Source organism: Camelina sativa, chromosome 7, assembly GCF_000633955.1.
Source record: "Camelina sativa cultivar DH55 chromosome 7, Cs, whole genome shotgun sequence".
NCBI lineage: Eukaryota > Viridiplantae > Streptophyta > Magnoliopsida > Brassicales > Brassicaceae > Camelina > Camelina sativa.
Genome location: NC_025691.1, coordinates 33,370,261 through 33,379,041, shown reverse-complemented (window position 1 = coordinate 33,379,041; position 8,781 = coordinate 33,370,261). Strand labels below are relative to the sequence as shown.

The 8,781-nt window shown below is 33.8% G+C and overlaps 2 protein-coding genes across 2 annotated transcripts in view; both read left to right on the top strand.

Moving 5' to 3' along the window:
- On the top strand, window positions 1,345–5,213 carry LOC104704046 (GDT1-like protein 1, chloroplastic). Its single transcript, XM_010420166.2, has 12 exons — window positions 1,345–1,637; window positions 1,726–1,807; window positions 2,051–2,278; window positions 2,387–2,440; window positions 2,547–2,608; window positions 2,684–2,752; window positions 2,832–2,883; window positions 3,278–3,349; window positions 3,437–3,566; window positions 3,657–3,727; window positions 3,924–3,971; window positions 4,965–5,213. Exons 1-12 carry the CDS (start codon window positions 1,468–1,470, stop codon window positions 5,034–5,036), a joined length of 1,110 nt encoding a protein of 369 aa, XP_010418468.1. The 5' UTR covers window positions 1,345–1,467; the 3' UTR covers window positions 5,037–5,213.
- Window positions 7,107–8,781, top strand: part of LOC104704045 (hornerin-like) — a 4,127-nt gene continuing 2,452 nt past the window's right edge. The window contains exons 1-2 of the mRNA XM_010420164.2: window positions 7,107–7,394; window positions 8,077–8,307. The gene's annotated coding sequence lies outside the window, so the exon portion shown is untranslated. The remainder of the gene's footprint in view (window positions 7,395–8,076; window positions 8,308–8,781) is intronic.

Sequence of the window (8,781 nt, the reverse complement as noted above, 5' to 3'; positions counted from 1 at the left end):
GGGGGGGGGGGGGTTTAGACTGTTTAGCTAGTCTATGTTAATATAAAGTAAAGAAGTCCCAAGTGGACTAGCACACTTCTTCTCTTGTGATTCTTGTTTATTTATTTGTATATCAGGTTGGTGGTAAGTTTTGTTGATGGTATATAAAGTGAAATCATTTACGATGAATATTGGAAAATTTTCAATGTAGGCGGCTCTATCACCTTTTAAAATTTTCCACAAGTTGTTATAGTAGATAAATCGTTGAAAATAGGTACACGGTGCCTTAGAGAATTAGTACTAAAATTAACTAGCTTAATGCTTTTGATCGAAAACTACATAAGCTTATACATGAACATACCTTATGCTAGAGTTCACAAATTTTGGTGTAAAATTTGTTTGGTTGTTCACAATTTTTCCAAAAAAAGTTATGAAAACAAGTTTATATATTTTTTAAAAATATATAAGTATATCATATATAATCCCGAGAGTTCAAAGTATTACAATCTTTACACTATTTTGGCCTTTTCGTTTATCATGGGTTGGTGGAGAACTAATAATAAATTAATAATTAACAGTCTAATAAGCATGAGTAGTTTTTCCTATAACTTATAATTTTGCATGATAAGTCAAACTTCCACTGACATGCGAAAGTATCATTATATAAATGTCCTTTTTTTTTTTGTTTGGGTTTATCAGAATCGAGATATTTTTACTAAAGTAGACTTTAGTTCTTAGTAAATTCACGTTTAAACTTCAAAAATTTACTTTGGTAAATGAAACATATATAAATCTAAACCATGCTTTCTTTTAAAATGATTTAAATTCTGTTAAAAATGTAAATTCGAGACTTTATTTTTCTTCTCCAAATCTATTATCAATGCATAAAATTATTTTTTGATTAAACTAAGCATTTGCCGACTAAATAGAAAAACATTGGCATTCGGCAGCTAGCCAAATAAAGCAAATCAATTTGCAGAGTTTTTAACTTTTAAATGTGACTTATAGCTATTCAGATTGTTTTTTTTTAAATATCGTGAAACCATTTACTAATAGAAAAGCAAATATTGTAAACAAAAAACAAAAAGTAACAACATTGTTGAGTGGGTTGATAAAACAAAAAAAGGTTAAATCTATCGATAGCGTTATCACAAGAACAAGAAGTGGTCGGGTCAGTGCTAGCTCGCACTCAATTACGGCCTGGCTAAACTGCGAAGGCTTTTTAAAAGAATAACGGGCCTATTATTGGCCCAGTATAAAAGCAGCTGTCGGCCCGTAACGCCTCGAACACACGTGCGATGGTGTAATACGTGGACGCGCGCGCGTAACTTGATTTTGTGGATTTTATTTTCACTGATATCTTCTGAGAACCAAACAGAGCCAAAGGTTTATTTATTAAGTATATTGCTGCTTGTTGCAGTGACTAAAGAGAGAATCACACTGTGAAGAAGAAAGCACAAAAACTCAGGTGGAGAGATTTAGAGAGAAATGCAAATGCTCACTTTGAATCTCCCCGATTCGCTTCGTCTTCTTCCATTCCAAAACCCTAGGCCTCCCAAATCCGATTCATCTCCTTCTTCTTCTTCGTCGAGGAGATGTCTCTCCACCGCTTGTCCAATTCCGATCGGTGTTAGGGTTCGTGATAGATGCTTCTCTAGGTATGTTTTTGTTCATCTGCAATTTGAATTTGCTATGAGAATTGGAATTTTAGGGGTTTATTATGTCTTTCGCAATTCTTCTGTGCAGAGGTTTGAGTCAATTGCGTCGTAATGATTCTCAGAAGCTAGGGTTTCGATGCTTCCGACGAAACGCCGCTTGTTACATCGAGGTGACTTTTGAATTGTTGTTTCGAATTTGTTGTTTGATGTGGATTCTCTCACCTAAAGTTGCAATGTAGTGTTGTTTAGTTTAGAGACTTGGAGATCATGAATATGAAATATTATTAGGATTTACTTGAAGACTAAACTATAGAGTAGATGGTACTGTGTTATATTCGTAAGCTAATTGGGTAGGTTCAAGACAAGTAGGAGGTGAACTGAATAAGTTAGTTAATTTTTTTGGTTTTTTTCAGAAAGCTGATTCTGAAGGAAAAGATAGGAATCTTGATGTTTTGGTTGAGAGACCGATAGCTCACTCAAGAAGTGAGGCTCAGAGAGTTCTTAAGTTCTTGGCGGTATCAGGTTCGGTCGCATTACTCGGCACTGATCCAGCTTTTGCGGCTTCGTCAATTGCCAACGGGACGCAGTCACTTGTCACTTCTCTTGGAGACCTTGGAGATATTAGCTCAGGTTTTGCTTCGGTTAGAGAATCTTCCTTTTTGCACAGAACCGGGAACTATGTCTTTCTGTTTAGTGCTGCTAATCCTTTTAAAATTTACGTTTTGCTCTCTGTCTATGTCTCTCTGCAGGCGTTCTTGCTTATCTTTTTCTCTGAACTTGGAGACAAGACTTTCTTCATTGCGGTATGCTCTTGAATCTGTATATATATTAATCTACGTTTTAGAAACTCCCTGTCATCAAACAGTTAACATTCTATTGATTGTGATACGTTTTCATGCGTTTGTTTAGGCCCTTTTAGCAGCGAGGAACTCTGCTGCTACTGTATTCGTGGGGACTTTTGGCGCTCTCGGGTATGCTTTCTTTCTCAAACATAGGCGTTATGGTCCGTAATCTTGTCTGAAACCAAATGTTACTTTGAAAATCAGGATAATGACGATAATATCTGTAGTGCTTGGACGAACTTTCCACTATGTTGATGAAATTCTTCCATTCAGGTTTGGAAACTCCAGAAAAACTTATTTTTCATGTTTAAGTTTCAATATGAATCTAAACGTCAATGACTTGAAAACACAGGTTTGGTGAAACCGATTTGCCTCTAGATGATATTGCAGCAGTTTGTCTTCTGGTAAATCTTTACTTACCTTTCTAAGCAGAGTTGTGTTATGCAGGGGTGTTTGATTTGGAACTTTTTGGTTGTTTTTGGTATAAAATGTATATCTTCCAAAGTAGATGATATTTACCCAAGTGGAACCAAATGTAGTTCTGACCCTTTTAGCATGAGTTTGGTTTCGGTTACGGTTTTGTTTTATATAGAAAGGTATCCTTGATTCGAAGGGTTTTAAACTTATAAATGAAGCGTAAGTTTCAGGTTCTATTGGGTTCTTAACTTTTGTATATAGAAATAGTTTACTGATTAGTTTTGATTGGTTTCGAAACCTGGTTTTTGATTCTGTTTGGGTTGGATCATTCATATCGTCTCTTAACTATGTAATCGTATTAACAATTTTTATTTCATTTAGGTTTACTTCGGTGTATCAACGTTATTAGACGCTGCTTCAGATGAGGGTAAAGCCGAGGAAGAACAGAAAGAAGTAAAACCTATTTTAGCCTTTCACTTTTATATTTCCATGCAACCTTACCTTCAAGAAGTCAATATTTTCTGACTTCTTTTTTCACAGGCAGAACTAGCGGTTTCAGAGCTTTCAGGTAATGGAGCCGGGATAGTGGCAGCCGCAAGCACCATTGTCAGCACTTTCGCCTTGGTTTTTGTTGCGGAATGGGGTGACAAATCCTTCTTCTCTACAATTGGTGAGACTCAAAAGTTTCAACTTTCATAATAAATCAAAATCTCAGGTCCAAAATTCCCAAGACTGTATATAATCTTTTGTTTCGTTGAAGCTCTTGCGGCTGCTGCATCGCCATTGGGTGTCATCGCTGGAGCATTGGCGGGTCACGGTGCTGCGACTCTGGTGAGTTTTTAATCTTTTGATTGAAATTTTTATGTGAACACTTCAAAGATCCTAGGACCTTGGTTGATAAAAACTCAAAAGCATCTTTAAGCAATGTTAAGACTTTTAAATCCCCATCAAAGAGGATATTTTTCTAGTCTCCTGAAACTTGGGAGACACAAGAACTCTAACTTGCAACTTGGTTTGTTGATTGCAGCTTGCGGTTTTGGGTGGTTCTTTGCTGGGAAATTTCTTATCAGAGAAGGTAATTACCAATTCCACTCTCTATCTATATCTATATATATATATATACATACACAATATATGCATATTTATATCGAATTAGTCTTAGAAACCATTAGTTCAGAAAAGCACTTAAAAGAGTACTTCTTTTTCTTTATAATGCCAGTTTTAGTTTTTTTCTTACTCTTCTAAACTTGCATTTAATATAATAATAAGATGAAGAAGAATAAATTTTGATTCCTGACCCAAAAAAGGTTAAGAAGAATAAAACTTTAATGGTTGCATTAAAAAGTTAGAAAATTATTAATAAATGAAACAAATCCATGTCCTTAAATTATCATGAAATGTAGGGTGAATATACTAAATGCTAGCATATCCTAGGTTATATTCAGCTTTTATTACACAAAAACCAGATTCTCTTGGCAATTTTCTAGCTTTTATTTTTTATCTTAGTTTTTCAAAAGTTCCAAAACACCTTTTTGAGTTTTGTTATAATTAGTCAAAGGATCTCTCTTTTACTCTCGTATTGTGTTCTGAGATTTAACTTGATAGAACAAAAGTGAGAGAAGTAGAGATTAAGGTTTTTATTCTAAGGCAAGTGGCAACAACAAGCTTCTATGTTCATTGATCTCAAGTCTTCCACATCATTTAGTATCTATTCCTCCCTCAAAAAGAGTCAAAATAACATCTTTTATAGTTTTTATTCTTTTTTCTATGTCCGATCCAATCTGTCAACAACGCGTTATTATTCCAGAACAAATGAAACTAACCGGGGGAGAAATATCTAAGCTAAACGAATGGATCATTTTGTTTAGGTTTTAAGGTTCATGATTTATGCTTTAGGGGTTAGGGTTTAGATTTTAGTATTTATGACTTAAGGTATATACTAAGTTGGAAGACTAGTTTCCAATTTTTGATCTAAAGTTTGGAGACTCTTTGAAAAAAAAACAATTTTGGGAGAGAGAGAGTGTGTTCTTAAGACGGGAATGTTTAAATGTTGTTTGGTTCGAAACAGGCAATTGCTTATGTCGGAGGAGTTCTGTTTCTCGTGTTTGCTGCTGTGACGGTGGCCGAGATCGTCACGTAAGTAGCAATAATAATACTTTTCTTTGCCTCTTACTTCTTGTATAAAAAAAGAAAATACTATTTTAATTTTGGTTGCAGCAAAACTTTAATATACAACTGTTCATTCATCACTCTCTATCTTTCTGGATACGATACTGTGGATTTACAGCAAAACATATGAGAAACATTTTGTATTTTAGTGGTTAGAATTAACTTAGATGTCAAGATAGGTGATAGCATAGGTTATGTTATGAAAGATGCGTCCAAACATAACACGTGTTCGGGACCGGGAAGAATATAAAAGGAGTCCAACATGATAGAGCATATTCTTTTCTTTTTCTTTATATTCTTCATCATGTAAAGGTGTAATACAATAATATTACAATCGTGCATGTGAAATCAAATTAGCTGAGAAAGTTATAAACTTACACGCTTTATAAGTTCCACTCCTAAATGTATATTTCTTTTATAGCAACATGTACTTTTTTTTGTAAAAGGGAATAGAAGGAAAGTAGACTAAACAAAAGTGTGCAAAATAAGCATTCATACTTGTAAAAATAACTTTAAATTCACTGATTATAAAATAACATAGATTTAAGAATAATAATAATAATTACCGCAATATCAATTACTGGTAATAATCTGTTCTTGATAAATTCAAGTTTCATCAATTATCATAGTAAACAGCTATCTCTAAAAATATTCATGTGGTCTATACAACTTACACCTTTAGTTAAAACTTATTATAAAAAAGATTTTAAGTGAGAATCAAAAATAATACATTTGACTTAGATAAAAAAGAAAAAAAAAGTAAGAAAAGAAAATCTATTGATTTCGCAATTGCAAACCTGAACCACTCTTTTATCGTACGTGGACTATTTTTTTTTTTTTGGCTTTCCTATTTCGGACAGTGACAGCAAAAACGAAGAAACGACGTCGCTTTACGTAGTTTTTAATTTTTTTTTATCTAGAAGAAAGAAAGTAATAAAAACTAAAAAGAAAGAATGGCAATCGAAGGAAAGCGTAGACCTTTCTTTTCTTTTCTTCCCGAGAGAATCACAAAAGAGGCAAGTAGGGACCACACTCTCATAATAATAAATTACAGAACCAAATTGAACGGTGACGAGCCGCTGCTGCCTTCAGCCGCCACGCTAACACACATGACATGACACACCTAACACCCTTCTTCGTTTTATGCTGACGCAGTCACGCTCATCAACCGCAACAATCTTGTTGGTACAACACCATAATTTATAACCCTTATTAATCCAAGCAAAATTAGATTTCTATGTTAATCTTGGAGCTATCCGTTATTTTCATTTTTGTATAAATTTATGATCGTTCAACTAAACGGAAAAGATTAAAATAATTGCAATTTCTCTTTCAAATTACATGTCTATGATAGGAATAATAATACCATTATCTTGCTAATTATTAGATAAGATTATTATTCCCCAATATTAAAAAAAGAAACAAATTATGCAATTATAGACCTATCATTTTTCTTCTATTAATTACATACATACTTTTCTATGTTGAAAAACAAAATAAAAATAAATTTAAAGTATTAATTATTCTTTAACACTAAAAATAATTTAATTTCATCAATACCAGAATCTAAAGCATTGAATATGATAAAACATACTAGTATAAAAAGAGGCTTACGTTAATGTCATAATTGTGTCATTCTCTGCATAATACATGTTATTTTTTTTTGACAAAAAAAAAAAAAAAAACTACTTACATACCTTTAAACAAAATAAATAGAAATATTAATGGTGGAAAAACATATACCAATAATGAAATTGATAAATAAGGAAATACAAAGTAGAGGAAGTGGAGGAGGACATAAACCACCAACCAAATGTCATGTTATGACAGGGTAGCTACTAAGTTGTTCTTATTAATTAAGATTGAGCTGGTGATTATAATTGATTTATTATTGTGATTTCTCCGGTTTACTTTTTTGTAGTTTTTTGTACATTTTATCAAAAAAAAAAAAACAAATAGTAGTATATTAGGAGTAAGCACGTGCGAAAGATTCGGAAGGCACGTGCGGGGGAGCACAAGTCTTTGATAGCCTCTTGTTTTCTTTCTCTCAGAGAGGGATTCCAAATTCCATCATTCATTCATTCACTCGTCTCTTTGGCTATTTATACATCTTTTCTATCTCTCTCGCCGGCGCTGCAAATCCCTAGATTTCTCTCCTCTTCTTCACTCCCCCCCAAAAAAAACACCACAATTATATATATCAATTATATTAATCCCAATTTTAACCTCAATTTCTTCGTTGATTGTTTGAGAGAGAGAGAGAGAGTCTCGATTTCATTTATCATTTGATGCCGTGAAATTTTCGCAAATCAGATTCAAAAAATTGAAGGTAAATTTTCTAATTTCTTTTCCGCATCGCGATTGTGTTTTTTGGTCATTCTTCGGTTGATTTGTATGTTTGTTTGCTGAGTAATTCATAAAAATTGATTTGTGTTTTATTCGAGAAAAGAAACAAAAAAAACATAAAAAAAGACTCTGAGATCGATGTCTGGGAAATTGAAGAATTCTGTGTTTTGTTCTGTTTTTTTTTTTTTTTTTTTTTTTTAATTTTTTTGGGAAAATTTTATGTGTCGGTATAATCGATAAAGACTTTTTGAAGGTTTTTGTTTTTTTTGGAGCGGCTCTGCTTTTGATTTATCGTGTCCTCTATTAATTAATTAGTCTCTTTTGATTTTCTCTAAAGCAAATCGATGAGCTACTGAATAATCAATCCATCAATTGTGTTATAGTAGTAGTAGTAGTATCTCTTTGAGAAAAAGTCTGGTTACAATTAGATCTTGTTTTGTTGCGGTTGACTCAACCGAAATCAAACTGTTCTGTTTTAAATTTTTTGAAACTGGGTTCATGTTTTTTTTTTTGTTTTTGTCCTAAACTATATTTGTTCTCTCAGGTAGGTGCTAATCATCTCAGTTTCTGTGTTCTGCAACACAATTGATTTATCTCACTACTCTTTTTGTAGATTACTTGCAACGAACTTGGCACTCACTTTGTTATTTATTATCTCTTTGCAGGAATGGTTAGCTGCTACCGTAATCCTTTCGTCGTCGTGAAGGTTGAGAATTAAACTTTTGGTTTTGTGAGTAACTTTCGGATCAGCTCTACCAGATTTTGGTTTGTTAACTTTTATCTGAAGATGGATCGGTGCGATACCTCAGGATTTGTAAGCGGCGGTGGAGATGCTTATAAGGTCTTCTAACTCTTTTTTTAAGAGCTGTGGCTTTTTCTCTCCTTAAACCCGGAAGTTGTTGTGTACTATCTACTACTGGCTTCGCGTCTTCGCTCTTTTTGACGAAAGTTTTCATTTTTAGTTGTGACTATGCATACTAGATTCCAAAACAGTGCTTTTGCTGGTGGTAATTCCTCATCATCCAACAACTCTTTTAAGATATTGGGCCGTTCTCTTCAAGTTGATGTCGCCGAGGCAGAGGCCGCGGATACTACGCTGCGTCTTGATTCCCTTGCCTCTCCGCTGTCTAATGCCAAGGGAATCAAAAGGAAGTGGAATCTGATTGATGGATCTGATTCTTTACTTTCTTTAAGACTCGGTCACTCAACAAGCTCTTCTGATAGCAAAGGGAGTTCTGCAACTGCTTGCACGAGTTTATCTTCTGCTAAAGAAACTGAGGAGGCGTCCTCTATGGATATTGAGCTCGACTTTAGTCTTCATCTTGGCAACGAGAAACTGGCAGCAAGTAACAAAAAGCCAGCTAACTCCA

Coding starts and splice junctions, on each gene's coding strand:
- LOC104704046 (XM_010420166.2), top strand. CDS start 1,468: ATGCAAATGCTCACTTTGAATCTCCCCGATTCGCTTCGTCTTCTTCCA. Junction 1,808..2,050: donor ACGCCGCTTGTTACATCGAG/GTGACTTTTGAA, acceptor GGTTTTTTTCAG/AAAGCTGATTCTGAAGGAAA. Junction 3,567..3,656: donor ATCCTTCTTCTCTACAATTG/GTGAGACTCAAA, acceptor GTTTCGTTGAAG/CTCTTGCGGCTGCTGCATCG.